At 40.5% G+C, this 18,541-nt stretch overlaps 1 protein-coding gene across 14 annotated transcripts in view; it reads right to left on the bottom strand.

Moving 5' to 3' along the window:
* sws (patatin like phospholipase domain containing sws) overlaps window positions 1-18,541 on the bottom strand; it is a 153,488-nt gene that overhangs the window by 8,596 nt on the left and 126,351 nt on the right. For 8 of the 14 annotated variants that reach the window (XR_016290797.1, XM_089581632.1, XM_089581634.1 and 5 more), the window contains 2 exons: window positions 12,600-12,716; window positions 2,520-2,668 (listed from right to left, as the gene is read on the bottom strand). Coding sequence is in view for 13 of the 14 variants with exons in the window: in XM_089581632.1 (XP_089437758.1) it covers window positions 2,520-2,668; window positions 12,600-12,716 (266 nt within the window). In the remaining variant the exon portion in view is untranslated. Of the gene's footprint in view, window positions 1-2,519; window positions 2,669-11,765; window positions 11,883-11,909; window positions 12,148-12,599; window positions 12,717-18,541 lie in introns of those variants that run through there. The other 6 variants (XM_089581636.1, XM_089581637.1, XM_089581625.1 and 3 more) reach the window with 4 other exon arrangements.

Here is an 18,541-nt window from a genome sequence, read left to right as displayed (position 1 = left end):
TTCAAGCTTATTTTCGTGGCAGCAGAAGACATTATGAGAACATAAACGTCAACGACAGAGCTCAGGTTAATAACATAGTTTACCTCTTTCTTTTTTAAGATCCATTTGTGAACAAATCTAGCTTCAGGAGGCTTTATGTGTACACAAAGAAGTGGTTCATCTTCATATGATTAATATGCTTGAGCCATGTCAAATAACTTACAGCACTGCCTAATTTCGGCAGTGCTTCTCCAGCAAAATGTACAGCCATTGTCAATGTGAAAGTGATCAATTATTTTCATCTCAGCCAATAGAGGCCAATAGACTTTTTTTTCTGGTGCGATGACCACTTTCCCTGCAAAAAAAGTGGCAGTGAAGAACACGGGAACAAAGGGGTCAGTTATAATAATGCACCTCTGTTCAGCCTTCCTGCAAATATTGACTGTAGGAGAGTAGTTATCAAAGTCTGTTAAGCCTTAAGTGATCACCTTTCTATTGATTCTTTTCTTTCTTTTCTTTTACAGTGGTTTAACGCCCCAAAGCAAATGAGGCTATGAGGGACGCCGTAGTGAAGGGCTCTGAAAATTTTGACCACTTGGGGTTCTGTAACACACACTGACATCGCACAGTACATGGGCCTCTAGCATTTCACCTCCATCGAAATGTGACTGGCACAGATGGGATCGAACCCGTGTCTTTCGGGTCAGCAGCCGAGCGCCGTAACCACTGAGCCACCGTGGCGGACTTCTACTGAATATGACAGAGCACTTGTGGGTAGTTACAATGCCTGCACGTGACAAACCATTTTCCAGCACTCAGCTTTTTTTTTTTGTGCGTCCTTTCATCAAAATGGAAATGCAGTTGCAGTTAGTATACGTCTTCCTGTCGTCATGTCATTTTGTGTGAACCATGCCTTTATCATTAACAAACTTCAGCTCAGCCAGTCACAAAAAAAACCTAACAAAAATGTTGTTAGTGTAAAGGGGCATGTTAAATATTAAAATAAGTTAAAAAGAAGAAACATAAATACAGCAAAGTCACTTATACTACTGCTGTTTATGAATATATACAGTCATGCTGACATCAAATGCGATAGTAATATATTTTGGTTACAAACAAATTAGCATAAATAACCTTCTAATTATTTGGTTTAGGATATACACTGATACTACAAAACTGAAGGAAGCCATTCTGTTATATTCATGCATTTTTTTTTTTCAATTTTCAGAAGTATGTCATTTGAGACATCTACATGACAAATGAAAGCAATGACACTTACTCTACTGCTATCTCTGAATATGTACAGCCATGCTGGCATTAAATTCAATGGAAACATTTATTTTGGTTACAAACTAAAATTAGCACAAAAAACTTCTAATTATGAGGTTTAAGGCATACAATGATATTACAAAAATTGAAGGCAGCCATTCTGTTATAGTAATACTTTTTTTTTTTTAATTTTCAGGTTAAGTACACCGTACGAGATATCTGCAGGGGAATCTGGCAGGGGCTCAGCTCAATAATGCGGCCCAAGGTGTGAAGCAAACTGCACGACAGTTTCTTTTAATATTGACAGGTGGCAAGCAAATTACTGCTGCTCGCCATGACTCAAAGTAACAATGCGCCGCCAACAAGGCATGTCAGAATATGAGTATCTGAGTTGCCTACTCTAAGCCTAATCATGCAATATATATGACCAACAATTAAATGGTCAAGGCACTTGATGCATTACTGCGTCAAACCACAACACACATCGAGCAGCTATTGCTTTCCTGCTGCTCATCAGTGACATACAGAGGACAGCCTGCTATGTACCTGGCCTCAGGCTCAGGACTCTGTGTGCACATTTTAGGCAACCTTGAGCTTGATTTTATGGTAGATATCTGAAACCACAAGCTAGATCTAAGAAACTGAAAAAATAAAAAGTGATACCATTGCATAAGGCTGGTAACAAGTTTGGAATATCAACGTATGTCCTATAAACCAAACAGTTAATTAACAAGTTTATGCAAAGTTGGATATTCAAATAAAAATAGAAACTGCCATTATATTTTCTGCACTACCACACACCAAAGCTACACAGACAGTATTTGCATTAATGTTAAGAGCTTTTTTAAAACGAATTCAGTTCAGTTTATTCACACAAAAAAAATAACCCTAGAACTTAGACCACATTGTTTGATACGACATTTGCTGTCTATAGCACATGAAATTCTATCAAATCCTGGCCAGCTACAAAGACCAAAAATGCTAAAGATAACTGTTTTGATCTGATTAGCTTTCGCACACTTCCCCCCACGGTAACCAATAAATGAGCACCAACATTAAAATGTAAATTGAAAGCCCTATAGCCAGAATTTTCAGAAAGATTCATTCCCAATTTTGTACAGCATTACTGAAGTCTGAAGCATAAGGTTTTCTTGATGCTTTGAAAACCCTGCGCTTACAGTAGTTCAACGGGGCATGTTCAAGTGAGGCAACCCATTTCTGATGCCCAAACTCACAAGAGCACTACTATGAAAAAACAAACAGAATCTTGCCTTGACTGTGTTTGAAATTGGATTCCAGCGCTTGAAGAGAAGCCACCAACCACTCAAGCAGTCACCGTAGTTCGTGAGGTCAGTGTCATCCTGGCTGCCCACGTCAACAGCTATGATGGTCTCAGCCCCCATCTCTCGCATTATGTCCGCTGCAAAGGTGACAGAACAGCCCCATAGTGCCCATGATAAACTTGCAAGACAATTTCTACAGGGCAACAAGTCACCTGCTGATACCCATAAAAACCAGACATTTTTAACAAAATAAGATGCATGACCTATCACTGAAGAGTTCTTGCGCACTGCTACATGCTAGGCTGGTCCCACAAGTTCTTGGCCCAACACGGAAAGAGCGTGTGCACCGACACAAAAACTTCACCATATGGTGCAGGGAGTCTCAAATAATGACGCCTCAAATAGCCAGCAGGTTAGTAGTGGACAGGTTACTTTTGGCAACAGCCAGTAGATGGTGATTTGCACAGTCTATTTAAAACCGAGAAACTGAAAGCAAGTGCAGTTACTGAACACTCACTACTGGAAAGAGGATGCTGTAGTAGGATAAAACTTAAAAAAAAAAAAAAAAACGCAGCTGTTAACTCTGGGCCATGGTCCGCGGCGTCCTGTGTTACTCCGCTAACCAATCACCACAATAAACAAAATCAGCTTTTTAATGTCTGACATTATCAAACAAGCCAGATATCAAAATTCTAGAGCTTATAATTTTTTTCTTGAGATTAGCTTCTTGTTTCGTTAAGAAGAAAAGTTAACAATGAACTACTTTTTTTGCTGCCAAGGAATTCTGTGTGGCAGTCCTGAATGTGGGTGGAGCTTCACCGCAGACTTAAATTGTATCGGACTATAGTAATCAAACACTCTCTCCAGGAAAGCAGGAAAGAAGACGCTAGTAAAGAAATGTAGGATTGTACAGACACCAAAGTCTTGAAAATATGAACTCTAACGAAGTAGTATTTAATTCAGCTTCACAATAAGTAGGACTGTTCAGCAACTTTCAAAATTTCCTAAGTAGCTTGAAATTAGGTAACAACAAAAAATTCAATCTCATCAGCATGAAAACAGGACACCCGTACTCTAGAGATCATGTGCACATTGAAAAAAGAAAGGAAGAAAGACTCCAAACACAGAAGTGCCTTAAATTATGCATTTTTCACTTCTGAGGAGATGCTGCCATCCTTGCTTTCCTTGTCTAAGCACTTCTCGTGCTTGCAGATGGGAAAGCATTGAAAATGACCCACGTGATGTGACAGGTGCGCTGAAGTGGGCACACAAGAAATGATTAGTGCATCTTAATCAAAGGACTCAACCAGATGGGGCCTCTACAAGGTGGGTGCCAAGATGGATAATTCATGCACTGCAATGCACCCTTCTTCAGCAGTCTACAAATGTTCAGGGAAGATCCTGCATGCTTCTGTTTGACATATGTGACCACTAATAAAAACTGTCTGCAGAACTTCAAACTAGAAAGTTTAAATCTCAGCTCAAACAAGAAGAATGCTCCTGTCCTGCACTACCAAGGAGGCCTGGTTTGTTCCCCGCAAGCAAACTGATAGCTAAAGTCGACAGGGAATTACATGGCATGCTGCTAATAACTAACCAGAAAATATATAATGTACCATGTGCAGGTCATTATCAAAGTTAAATGCTGCCATATGTTATGAAAGGCAGTCCTCTATTATCGGGCGAATGCATTCTCCCACCAGGCTGCCATCTGTTTTTGTGGCTTTTTCTGCAATTGACAGTGACACTGTACTTCCTGGACCTTGCACCAGTGGAGATCCAACTGTCCCTGAACATAAAAACATAAGAAAGGAACAACCCACGATGTATTTTTCTGAGAACGGTAATAATGATGAAATTACCACTGATAATAGCATTCCATTTCCCTTGGAATAAATTTCTTTTTTTTTTTTTTACGAGGGTCCAAGCACTAGAGAATTGCTGACCCAAATATATTGACACTGTATGGGGACAATGTTGATAACTATTATTAGTTCAATTTTGTTCGCTGCTTCTTTATGAGTTAGGCCAAAAATTTATGTGACAATTCCCACACCCACAATTATGAAACCAAGCAATTTCTTCCATAGGTTAAAATAAAAAATAATTGCTCAAAACGTTTTGTTACTAAGTACATTTTAAAATTAAAATATTTCATTGTCAGTAATTTTACTATATATTACAGCTCTCCGTGGCATAAATATGCACTACAAAGCACCTCCATAACAACAGTGCAAAACAAATACACATTAGAAGACGCACCTTATATAAACTGCTGCCCCTCAACAACTTAAAATCTTAAGCCAGGCGAGTTGGCTCATAGCTCAAAAGTTCCTCATTGATTTGGATGATGCGGAAGAACTGCAGTAGTCCACTGAACACAGAATCAGAGTTTTCAGATGCTGTGTGCATTACAGTGCAGTTAACACAAACAAAAATCAAACCTGCTACTCTTAAGATGAATGCCTACACCACATTACCTGATGTTCGACTAAAGAGCAACCTTAAGGTGGGGCGAGACTGTTTTGTCAAAAAAAAAAAATCAGTTTTTAGACTGCATCCTGCTGACAGAGCACTTCTTTACCTTTCAGAAAATCTGTTACACTTGGGTATTTGCGACATCAGAGATGATTTTTAGTCTTTTCGTGTCACATCTAGCGGAAAGGGGGAAGTTTTCAGATGCTTCATCCACATTTTTCTCAAAACAGCATTTCTGGAAGTTCATGCACCTTTTTCTCAGGAACTATTCGGCATAAGGTTTAGGTTTAGTTTGGTTTATGGGGTTTAACGTCCCAAAGCGACTAAGGCTATGAGGGACGCCGTAGTGGAGGGCTCCGGAAATTTCGACCACCTGGGGTTCTTTAACCTGCACTGACATCGCACAGTACACGGGCCTCTAGAATTTCTCCTCCAAAGAAATTCCAGCCGCCGCGGCCGGGATCGAACCCACGTCTTTCGGGTCAGCAGCCGAGCACCATAACCGCTGAGCCACCGCGGCGGCTATTCGGCATAAGCAAGCAAACTTTTTCCCAGATTTCAACCAATGCCTTTTGCATGACTGGTACTGGAACAAAAAAGCCAAAGTATTTAAATGACTAAAAAAAAACCATTCATGGGTGACAACTTTACTGCACTGAGAAAGAAAAATGTAAAAAATGTAATAATAATAAAAAGATTCTACTCTCATGTAAAATTTCAACACACTGCATTCAGTAGCTTTTTTTAAAGAAAAGGTACATTAGTAGAAAAAAAGAAAAATGCAAGACAAAATTTAAATCCAGTTTTTAACATCAATGCAAGCTGCATCTACTTAGAAGACTACTAGCAAATTTCATAGCAATAGCTTTTATTACAACTGCTCTACAGTCAACTTTTAAAAACCATTTTCAAAGTCTCACCCCACCTTCACAATGCATGCTGAAACAAAGCATTTTTGCCGATTGCTAGGTCTTGAGTCTAGCTCGTAATCATACCAGCTTCATATAATTAAAAAAAAATATATATATATTAGATAGATTAATTTCTGTCATTTAAGTTCATGTTCAAGAAATGGCAATTAACAGTGTACTCCCTTTTATACGAGCTCTATACAGTTGAATTTTTTAATAACCTGAACAGTCCAGGGACCTTTGTTTATTTCCCTGCAGACACAATGTACAAAACATCTGCTCAACATGAACCATTCAAGCTCTGCACATTGGTTAACACAAATTCTTGCACTGGCATGCTGACTGGCACTCCACAGCACCAAGGGGCTTACGTCATTCCATTGCATCATGCAAAAAAAAAAAGAAGCAAGAGAAGAACAGAACAAAAAAAAAAAACTTAAAGGGACACTGAGGACAAACAGAAGTTAGCTAGTATTGATAGGGTACCGCTTCCTAATCACAAAGGGACCACTCATATGAGATAGAAAAGACCAACGAACGAAATACAGGTGTCGTCATCAGTGGCCAATTTTGCAAGTAAAATGCGTGCGTCGCCACAGATTTTATTGCAATAGCATTAAGGGTCCCGTTCAGTGGAGAACCTGGTGTCGGCGTGTCGAGAAAATCGGGACTGGTCGACAGGGTTGTGGCGTCCCAACCACATGACCTTAAGTGGTTAGTTCAAGCACCCCACAAAACAAAAACAAAAACAAAAACAATTTTTACTCGGAACAATAATTTTATGGGGCTGTCCTCAGTGTTCCTTTAAAGGAGCACAGCTAAAGGGGTTTGTGCAAAAAGGGGTTCGTCCAGCCAGGCAAGAGCAGTGGTGAATAACAGCTGACCTTGCATAAAACATGCAGTAGGGCACCCCCTGGTCTTTAAATTCCAACTGCAGCTTTTGCAAGTGTGTGTTTAGCAAAAGAGCAAATGTCAAAGAAAGAACTAAAAACTACAAAATTCAATGACCGACTTAAGGAGTATAGACACCTAACTTTTGGGTGTGTGTTTTCTTCTTTGTAATGATGCGTAAGGTATTATTGTACATTAATTACCACGTGGTATTCTCCTACAATCTCTAAATAATTTACAATCAAATTTCTTTCTCGTGCTGTTTCGGTTTCAACAGCCAAACGATGACTGTGACGTCATTCGTGAGACATGAAAAACAACTGCAACATCATTGTTCCTTCTACATTCGTTGCCATTCCGGCTCTTGAGGAAGGTTGGCTTCAGCGCTGTAGTGAATTAAAACGATGAAGCAGCGATTATATCGCAGTTTTTCCATGCCTCAAGTGACAACCACCCTTTGACATCACAACCATCATTCGGCTGTTGAAACAGAAACCGAAACAGCACGACAGAAAACTTGTATTATAAATTATTTAGCAGTCGTAGGCGAATACCACGTGGTGTCAAGCATAGCAGTGTATTCCGCATCATTCTAGAGGAGAAAACATGCCACCAAAATTGAGTGTCTATAATCCTTTAAGTGCTGTGTGCGTACTGAAAAAATATTTTTCACCGTGCTTAGTCAATGTTTCTTTGCAAATCCAATACATGCTTGTGTCATTATGCATTTACTACTACTACTACTACTACTACTACTACTACTACTACTACTACTACTACTACTACTAATAATAATAATAATAATAATATCAGGTGTTTTGAACAGAGAGTGATGAGTATTTTGGTCCAGTGTCTGCAGAAGATATCCATGCATTATATCCTGGTTTTTAAATTTATCTTTGTTATAAGTGTCCTCCAGTGCACATTTCTACTGAATAGAACCTCTGTATAATATCCTTGCATTTTGTACATACTGCTACCATGGCGTATAGTGTGAATGTTGTGATCATATTAATACTACTTGCCCTCATTTCTTTCTTATGTGCATTACCTTCTTGTTATGCCGAAATATTATTGCACTTTCAATGACTGCAGAGGGACAGAGGCTTTCGTCAGGCGCCATAGCCTTTAGTTTCTGCCCCTGCAGCAGACACTGCATCTGCTCTACTCTGATCAAATAAATCTTTTCAATTTCAGTAATAGTGGCCAATTGCTTTTACATGACTTGATATATTTATAACTCAACAGATTTATAAGGTTCCTTCATGTTTGTACTAAAGGGAGTCTACTCTGGTAAAATGCTACACAAAATGGATTTTAAAGGGACACTGAGGAGAGCTCTATTAATATTTTTTTTATAGCAAAATCCGATAGTTCGGCATTTCATGGCTTTGTTGCCACTTGGCCGGCAGCGAAAGATGCATTTATTTCTAAGAAATTTGGATTCGAAGTTGAAACAGTTTTTCCCGCCGCTCTGATTCAAACTTGGGATTCTGCTATGACGACACAGAACTAAGTGACGTGAAACATGACATTCACATGACGTAACGCAGACTCCGTGATTTCTGGCGGCCAGCAGTGCGGCCCAGCAGCAGCCGAAAAGAAAGCTACCGCCGGCCGCACGTTGAAGGCATCTATCGGCTATTGCGGCCGTCGCTTCGTTTACATTTGCACCGGCGTTTTGCCAGCGTTACAATGGATCCCGTTCTCGAAGTCGTCAACGAAGTTCTCGCAAATAGACGCCTTTAGCATACCGTGTACCTTGTTACCGTTAGCGGAATACCGGGAGCCCCCATACCGCTGAGAGCAAGCGCTGATTGGTCCCGGCGCTGCAGGAGCACGCGTAGCTATCGGTACGTGGCGCCATCTGGCGACGTCAAGGAGATTTGCGCATGCATTTGCTGCGCCTCAGTGATTCGTAGCTTCTCGTGTCCTAGTGTTGCTAGAACTATTGGTTTTAGCAACACTGTTTTGTTATATGACGCCATGAAGCTTGTACTTGCGAGTTTGGCCTGGGGCGGCGATACCTGTATTTTGGTTCTTGCTCTTTTCTATGTTACAGGAGCTTTGTTGTCAGTATGAATGGCGTTTTTGTAATCAGGAGCTGGTATTCTGTCGATGCAAATCAACTTCAATTTCTCTTCAGTGTCCCTTTAAAAGCAACCAGTAACTGCGCACAGTGCGGACACAAGGAGGGTATGTCACCCTTGGCTTCATTGATTTGTGGGCTGTCATATAACAGTCCAATGCTATGTTAGATAAAACAGCTTAAGCACAAATAACTCCAGTAAAAATAAACTTCTAAGTTTCAAAACAGCAAAAATCATACTTAAAGCATACATTTTCTTTGTCCACGTCAGCCCTGATTTAAATGTTTCAAACAGCAAACACAAAATGCCATAAGAGAATTAGTCATAATGACTTCTTATAACATAAAACTACTTTGAATAATTACTTTAAACTTTCACTAAATGAACTTACTCGTTCCAGTACTCTGACAGCAGTGACTGATGCAAAGCGAGAGCCCAGTTTTGAATGGTTAGGCATGTTTTTTTTATAGCTTGCAAGCTGTAATGCACAACATTGAACAAAGGCACTTCGGTACTGCATGTGCCTTTTCTCTTTGTCCTTGTTTAGTGTGGCACAATGAACTCTCACCAACTCGCCCAGCTACCAGACTGACTTTGCGCAACACAATTCAACCCTTACTTCAAATTGGGGTTAGATTTATTGGTGACTCTTGGAGAAGGTAGCTTTATTTGTACTTTTTTTTTCTCCACCCCCAAAAATGGGACCAGTACGTGCAATTTCTTGCATTGGGAAGGGGGGCACTCTTAAAATCTGCCCCTGCCTCAAGTAGAAAGGTGACGACACCAATTATTTGCCACTTCTGAATTTAATTTCACCCTTTCCTTTTGCATTATTCAACACGCTGCCTGTAAAGTTGACATTAACTAGGCTATCAAAAATTAATTGGCTGATGCCAACGTTGTAACATGAAATATGATGGACGATTTCTTTGAGGCAATGCATGTGTTTGAATGAAAAAGGCTAAAACAGTAGGTCTTGCGCATAACTGCCACAGAGATGCAAGCTTGAGTAACAGCAGACAGGAAGGAAACTGCATCAGAAAACGTGAACATTATAGACTTGAGAGACAGGTTGAACAGAACATGCTGCGTGACAAATGTGGTCAAATGTTGTGGCTGTAGCATGCAAGTAGAACAACATTCAATTTTATTATTAAGGGATTAAGGGGACAGTAAACATACTAATTATTAATCTTAAGAACATACTTTGAAACACATGGTTACCACAAATGCTAAGCAACAGCAATCTATCTGTAAGGCTTAAAACGATTTTTCTTACTAAGCTACTAGGCTGCATGAACTTCTGCATTTACCAAATAGAAGACAAGGAACATAAATAATAAATAAAAGCTGAGCATAAGTAGAAAACCAGACGCAAATACAGCTAGCCTGTAAACCTGTGACACAACACAACTCTTATATTTTCACTCACCATACCTTGAAATAAATGGCTAGACTCTGCACGCAGCTAACTACACAGAACTGTGCCTGCGAATGAACTTCATCTTTAGCTATATAATGCTTCATCATCATTTGGCAAACAGACAAGTCCTTAGTGCCTTCTCACACACTCACACAGCATAATGGCTACCTGTGAGTTAAAGTGGTGCCCACAATTTATTCAACTGAAAGCCTCACTGTCAGTGCAACAGCACACACATTTCAAGCAAGCCCACTCAAAATGCAACACATATACTGAATTTTGAGTGCAGACGCTCAATGCACAGATGCCAAACTCACATGTTTGAGTTCCATTCATTGCTTCTGCATCTTTGCATTTTGGAACATGCTTATATTGCATTAAACATCGAACTACATACCAGGTGTCCCACCTAACTTTAACCAAGGCTTAAAATACACAGTAGCATAATAACAGGCACAGGCAACTTCAACTGTGTTGATGACCATTGTTTCTGGCTATCTATCTGGTGAAGACTATCAATGGGTGCGGACTGAAGATGATTTAATTTTGTACAATCTTTTGGTCAGAGTTGAAGTCTAGCGTGGCTGTTGAAGTAAAAAAAAAATGGGAAGGCTTTAACATAGATAAACTGAGTAGGACAAGTGAAAGCACTTCAGGCAACACCACCTCAAAGGCAACCACATGCAAGATCAGATCAGATCTTACCATCAGCTGCTATCAGCAGCAGCCTGCAGGGAGAGGGGTGGGGGGGGGGGGGGGGGGGTTTGAGTTTGCCAAATGATGATGAGGCAGAGTACAGGCATATGCTAATAAAGCCGATCAAGACAAATCAGCCTAGCCATGTAAGCATGCATTTAAAAGACATAAAAATGCACAAAGGCATAAAAATGCATTTAAGCATGCGTTTTTATGTAAGGAACAGAGGAGGGACAACAAATGAAGAAGAGCAGGTGCCAGCATCACATATCTTCACTTGTTCCTACAGAAAAGTAGTATGTTGAAACTTTTGTCTTTTGGACGAAAGTAATAAACTATGAAGAAATAAAAGAATCATGCACATGACACAGGACAGACAGTGACACATATGAGGGCAAGCCAGCTCCTTGAGTGTGAGAGTCCTATTCAAGCACAGGTATTAAGTTCAGCATGCAACTGAAGCTACCAAACGCAGCAGAGGAAAGGTTAACCCATTTCAGCCTCGTTGCACCAACAAAGCTCATCCTAAAAAATGAATAAACAACATTTTTTTTTTTCTCAGAGTCTCAACGAGCCCTGTGAGCCAGGGCCACAAGGCAAGATGAGCTTTACACCTGTGTCTCATTACTAAACTGCTAAGCTCCATTGGTGCAAACTGCATTCTTCTGCAGCAAAAGCATGGAAAGATAAAAAGATAAGCTGTGCTTAAGTAGAAAGAAAACAAGCCATGGTGCCGTGCCTTTACCTGGAACATTGTTCACATAGCAGCCGTCGACTAAGAGGTGGCCGTCGTAGGGATCACATAGTGGTGGCAGGGGCCCCACGATGCTCATGCTGGCTCGAACGTAGTGCCACAAGGAACCTTACACAGACCAACCGAGAAGGCAACCCTCTTCAAGACTCCATCCCTCACTACACTTGGGGCCTCCAATCCACGACGATGACTTTCCATGGTCTCCTCAGTACCACACATCAGCAGTATGTAAACAGAGGCGTACATGGACCCTATGCATTCACCAATTCTTCTGTACCTCAGTCACTACTTGTCTTGGCAGGAGCCTCAGTGCAATGTGAGAGGGGTGCAGCTTTCTATCGGATGCACATGAGCGACTTCATCACCATCAGCTCTGCTGGCGACACAAGGATAGCATCTTACCTTGGTGCCATGATACAGCCAGACAACTATGCAGCTATGCAAATAGCACGTCAGTATGCATTCCTGGACAGGCCCTCAGCAAAAAAAAACACCCAGTGCTGGTGTAATTGAACACAGGATGTGTTACACCCTGACAGCTGGCATTAAACAAACACAAAGAGCAGGGTCACAGAGACAGACAAGCTTCAGAAGGAAAGCTTCAAAATAAAGCTCGAAGACAAGACAGAGGAGCACAACAGGACACAGCTGAAATGGAACATGGGAAAGGGGAAGCAGGGCAACTGCGTGCAGACAGGCAAGTAGGGGAGGGAGAAAGGGGTTAATGGCAGGATGCAGAGGGAGGGCGAGCAGTTATGCTGCACAAGGCACGAGAGACAACAGCCAGCAAGGCGAAACAGGTGGACAGCCCATGGAAGGGCTCACCTGGAAGATTGTTGACGTATCCCCCGTCCAGAAGCAAGTGTCCATCCACAGGGTCGCACATGGGAGGCATGTAGCCTGACAGAGACATGCTCGCTCGAATGAAGCGCCACAGAGATCCTGAAACAGGCCAGACTTCAACACTGCAGTGCCTGATATGCCTCATGTGTGGGGATTCCCATTTATTTTTTTACTTAAGACATGGGCGTAGAAAGTAGGTTACCTCCTAAAACAACTTACGGCACCTTGGGCTGCTTCCACCCGTTTGGAGAATGACGAACGGCCCAAAAGCAAATCCAAATCTAACATGAATGCCACCACGGCTTTAGAGATTAAAACATTTACCCTAACTTCCTCCTCTAAGCAAGTACCTCAAACACAACATTAAAAAAACTAACTAGTTATGTGATATCCCTGATAGCAGTATGCACTCAGTTGCAAGGTGCCAGGAAAGGAATTATGGAAATAGGTAACAGCATAAAGAACATGTCTGCAATGCTTTCAAGGGGTGCACCAATGACTTTTAGAAATTAGCAGTTTTCAAGAAATATGACCACATTTTGCTTTGTGCACTTACAATGCTTAAAGCATAGCAAAAAATGATATAAATTACATACAAATAAGTGCATATTAGTTCACACTTTGGATCACAATAAGTGAAAATGTGGACTGTGGTGTATTTTCAATGTTCCGCATCTTGTTTAGAGTTACATTAGTCAAAACCAAGAGAATAAAGAGCTGCCATCTCTTCAAAGCAAACATTGTACTGTTGTCTTTTCCTTCATTCACACCACCTGAATGAAAGTGTGCAATCATCAGTCAGCACATGCATTCAAAGTTAAAGAGGCAGACTGTTTTCTTGAGCTTGGAAATTAACACAATAGCTGCAGTACAGTAGGCTTTCTCTTTTTTTTTTTCTTCTATACACAAACAAAAGGCCATTTACATTCTGTTTCACTGCTAGGGCTAATTTTCTGAACAACTGTAATCTTGGAGTATTATTTTGTCACTGCTTCGACTAAGTTTCAGTGCTGTGCACATTGAAATGCATGACAAAGACTTGTACGGTTGGCTACATTTCTGCAAAGAACCAAAGCATGAAGCACTAAATAAAATGTGAATCTGAGAGCATAAATGCTTGCAACAATGACTTATAGCTCCTAGACTATTCCACCAATGTCCACAATGATCTTGCCAATATCATACACTTAAAAAGCAGTATATAGGCACAGTGCATTCTCACAAACCTAGCATCGCCAATATGGCCAAAGCAATTAGCCATGGTGCCTGCATTGTGGCACAGAAGTGTCAAGGAACTTGGGTATACACCCCTTGTTATCAAGAATTAATATCTTTTTAACTATATAACAATATCCAATATGGCTGCCATTTTAAATTATACAAACACATTTGACATGCCAGTCAAATGCCCATGCCACAGTTCTTGTCACCTCTGAAAGCATACTGCTAATTTGAAATGTGCAATGTAAGAAAGGAGTGCAGGGTTAGAAAGCCTTCCTACAAACATAAGCACACACAGATGTGCAAAAATATCATGCAAAGCTGAGTGGACACTAATAAAAGCCATTTGGTCGTAACACCAGGAGCCAGGTGCAGGTTGCGAGTACCACTTGCTTGAGACGTCAGCTACCAGTTCAGTGAAACTGCGAGACTGCAACTTTTCCAGTGTTTGCAATTGCCAAAGAACAATCAAAGAACAAAGCGAAATGGCAATAGGAGGCAGCCATTTGTTAACAGCAGGGAACCAGAGGTAAGTCGCCCTGTCACACAGAGAAGCAGGAGGAAAACTACGTCAGCTAAGCTGACAGCATTGATGAAATCGAAGATATGCATTGCACTAAGACATCCAAGAACAGTCATCATGCTTACACAGTGCATTCTACACAATGTGCCAACAACAGCACTTCTGTGCCCATTAAGAACCTTGGAAAGTCTTCGTCGTGAACTGTGGCCAAAAAAAAAAAAAAAAACCACCAATGTACACAACACAAAGTTCCTCTGCACAGACATTTTTTTAGCATAGACTTGGCAATGGATGAGATGGACACAGGGCTAGATACAAATCAGCATTTCTATGTACAATGATTTTGGTAATTCATTATTTCCCAGCATCACTTTAATAACGATAATGTGACAACTGTAACTACTATATTTGGGGTGCCTGTGCAAGCTTTAAAAATAAAACTTCACAGAAAGAAAGAAAAAAAAAAATCTCGAGGTAAATAACTTTGGAGTGTAAGTGTGCCCAATAAGAATGTTATTAAGGAACTATATGCCACAAGCACAGGACGAAGGCTTCAGTGTAAAAATAACATGCATCAACTTAAACATTACCCACTACATACCATACTCAGCAAATTGAGTGCATTGTAAAGAAACTACATCCTATATCATGACATTCATCTGCATTCCTCAATCATGCCATGCACACATGCCCATGATATCAGAGTAAGAAGTGGCGAACATGCACTTGTGCTTTAAACATAAATGATGGTATTTCAAGACTGTAGAGAAGTTATTGCAAATAATCTTGGTCTACAAGAGTTAACAAAACAAAGATGATTAATTTAAATAAAAGAAACTGCCTGGAAAAAGAAAAAGGGTCCCCCACACTCAGACTGCTTTCAAAGTGCCCTCACTTTGCAATCAATTATTAAATGAAGCTTGGCCTTCAAAATGAGTCAGTTAAGGATGAACACAGAAGCTATCAGGACAGGTGCAAGACCACGCCATCAATAAAGCTTTAACCAGTCCAGCAATAGCACAATCTAATCTCGTTCCCATTCTGGCATCATTCCTAGTATTAGCAAAGAGGCTGCACCGAGCCACTGATATTAAAGCAACCGCCACAAAATGTTATTCAATGGCTGCTGCACTGCAACAAGGCAGCACTACAACAACCGCATTGAAAACATTCCTGTCCTTATTAGTCTGACATACGACTAAACATTTGTAGCACTGCAATGTAAGTACGCCCTCTTGAAGCCAAAAAGAATACATTCTGCTGCTGAGAGTGAATGTGCCTTTCAGAAAAGTGAAAAAGACCATAAATAAGCATGCTTTGATTTCTAATTCTTTCTTAGGCATGAGAGTGCTATACAATGCAATGCAGTGTTACATTTAACATGAGATGGTGCAAAACCATGCATAAACCTACTACATGCCGGAGTGCCCAAAGTTTGATTTTCACATAGCTCTATTCATTTTAGAATAAAGCAGGCAGAGTCATTGCAACAGGTGCAAAAGCAGTGCTTAACACAAGAACTGCAAAAGGTAACCACTAAAGCTGAGCAAGGATATAACCAATAATAAGGATGGCAATGTGCACCTGCATTTAAATTACATAGTCAAGAGAATTTAGCACCTAAAAACTTCTCAACACAAGAAAAAAAAAAATACTGCCATTCACAGAAGTTTTAACCCACCAAAGAAACAAGTGAAAAGTCAAAGGCTCATGATTGCAGAACTTAAAAGGATTTGAAGCTCACAAATAAAAGTTTGGAAGAAATTTTAGAAAGCAAATTCACTATCAAATCATTAATCAAAGAATGTAACACAGTGAACTTGCAGCAATAGAAATTCATACTAGGTATGTAGGCACACACATGGCATTTAACATCACGCTAGCCCATCCTTAAAGACACGTTTCTGCAATAAATCAACAAACACTACCAACTTGACCGACCTCCAAATAATGTTGCAGTCAAAGAGCTTTACACAAAAAAACCTTCAGTGCTGCATTACTACAGTAGTGCTAGTTAACCCTTTAACCACCAATTTAACTCCCGAAAAACGCACCAAAATCGCCAATTTTTTTAAGTTGTCATTTTTTCCATGCAATTCTGATTCTGAAAATATATTACATCATTGATTGCTGGTTAGAATTAGCACAAAAACTAAACAATGAAAGCTGTTGTTTAAGGCGGCTTTCCCTCAATGTATACCATGGTAATGGGTCATAACGTACTGAAATTCGAAGTACTTATTTGATACAGTCTACACTGTCCCCTTGCCAGTGTAGACTATCAAACTGCAGATGTAGCCGCTTAAAGATTCACATAATAGAAAGAATTCGAGGCCAAATCTTGCACGTCTGAGTGGAAGGTACTACCTCCATGCTAATCTTCCCTCGAAAAGCAGGAGGCTCTCATCAACAGACACATCCTCTTCTGGCACAGGCAGCAAGAAAGGTCTCGTTCAGCCTTGCGATAATGGGCCTCAGCTTCCACAGCCTGGGGTGCAGATGGGTAGCTTCATCCAAAGGTTTTCAAGTTGGTGAAATGCAGGCAGCGCATCAACACGCTGAAGCAGTTCCTGCTCATGGTCTTCCTGAACACTAGCGTCTCAAAACTTCCTCTGCTGACCAGTAAATCTCAATTTGAGGTTTTCCAATGATACCCTGTAATATTATTAGTGCAAAGAAGACCATCATCTCACCGCGGTCCACTGGTCTCTATGTAGAACCCTGAGCAGTACAATACGCTACCACGTAACGGTTTATCTCCATCACGATTAGGTCAATGATGCCTCACTCAAAAGATACTCAGCACCAACTGAGAATATCATTCTCGTCAGGGGGCTGCTGCAAGATTCCGCGCAATGAAGAAAAGGGAACGCGTGGGGGTGCAGGTGGCGGGTTACTGGAATTCACACGCTGCAACACATGTGCACTACTCAGCACGTCACTGTCATCGTCGTCATCGTAGCTCTCACTGTCACCTGAAGCAACATCCAGCTCAAACACGAAGTCCGAGTCACTGTCAGACACAAATTCCATATTGTCAGCAACGCTGTTTTCTGTACTACTTCCTGTACAGCATCGCCGCCACCGGCATTCTTCATGTGAAGTGCCATTGTGAAAAGACAGCTGCCAGGCAAAACACACGCGAAAGGCACGAAATGCAGTTTTTGATGGACAACTACCGCCCCCAACAAATGACCATTGCAACCAAAGCAACAGACGACCGTAACTCGTCTTTGGCAATGGAAACAGTGGAAAATCGGGCCGGGCAAGTGTGCCTCGTCGTTGGCGATCTTGGTACAATCTTCCATGACGAGTACAGCTCGGGGTTGGCGGTTAAAGGGTTAACGGATAATTTTAATCCCTTTGAGTGAATCAAATGCAAGCAGTTTGCGTTCATCATTTGCAAAAGTTGCAGATCACCGTAGGTGAATGGTTGCTTAATATTTGCTAAAGGGAATTTGTGGATGAAGATATGAGGAGTGGCTGCAAGCCAATGTGTATTAACACAGTGAGCCAAAAGGTTGACTTGGGTGTGTTCAATTATGAACGGCAATCAAGGTCCCATGACCATTTCTTGTTTTCAATGAAATTTTTTACATGTGATGGGAAAATGTGTCAACACAAATGCATGGTACTTAGTTTTGCAAGAAACACTGTAGTTCTTTTGGAAAAAAAAAATTGTTTATCACACGATGTGGAAAACCTTGCTTTGCAATTTTGCAAAATTGCTAGTTAGGATCCCCGCAGAAAGAAAAGTAAAATTTTATAGAACCTAAATGTTTTTCAGTAATTGTATGCAAACTTTTCTATTGGAAGTAGTGCAAAAACGCTTTTTTTGCACTATAATATTGCAGAAAAAAAAATGCAAGCACTGTGGAAAAACTAATGCATTCCAATAACGGCAGTTTTTAGGACAGTAATGGGAATAAGAACTTGAGGCCGAAATTTTTTCTCAGTATTAATCACTTACTTTTACTATCGTCAGACAAATTTTGTACTTCTAGACCAGTCAGATGATTTTTAATTAGGCACTGAAATCATCTTAAATTCGAAAAAAGGTTAACTTTGATGAAGATTTAGAAAAAACCTCATCTTCAATTTTCTTTAAAATTTCGCTGGAAGACCTTTACCATCTGGAAATTCTAGATCATTAAGAAAGTGCGACATTATATTGTTTTTA

Source organism: Amblyomma mixtum, chromosome 3 (genome assembly GCF_055824585.1).
Source record: "Amblyomma mixtum isolate Tamu chromosome 3, ASM5582458v1, whole genome shotgun sequence".
Lineage (NCBI taxonomy): Eukaryota > Metazoa > Arthropoda > Arachnida > Ixodida > Ixodidae > Amblyomma > Amblyomma mixtum.
Note: the sequence above shows the minus strand (reverse complement) of the source record. Positions and strands in the feature narration are given on the sequence as shown.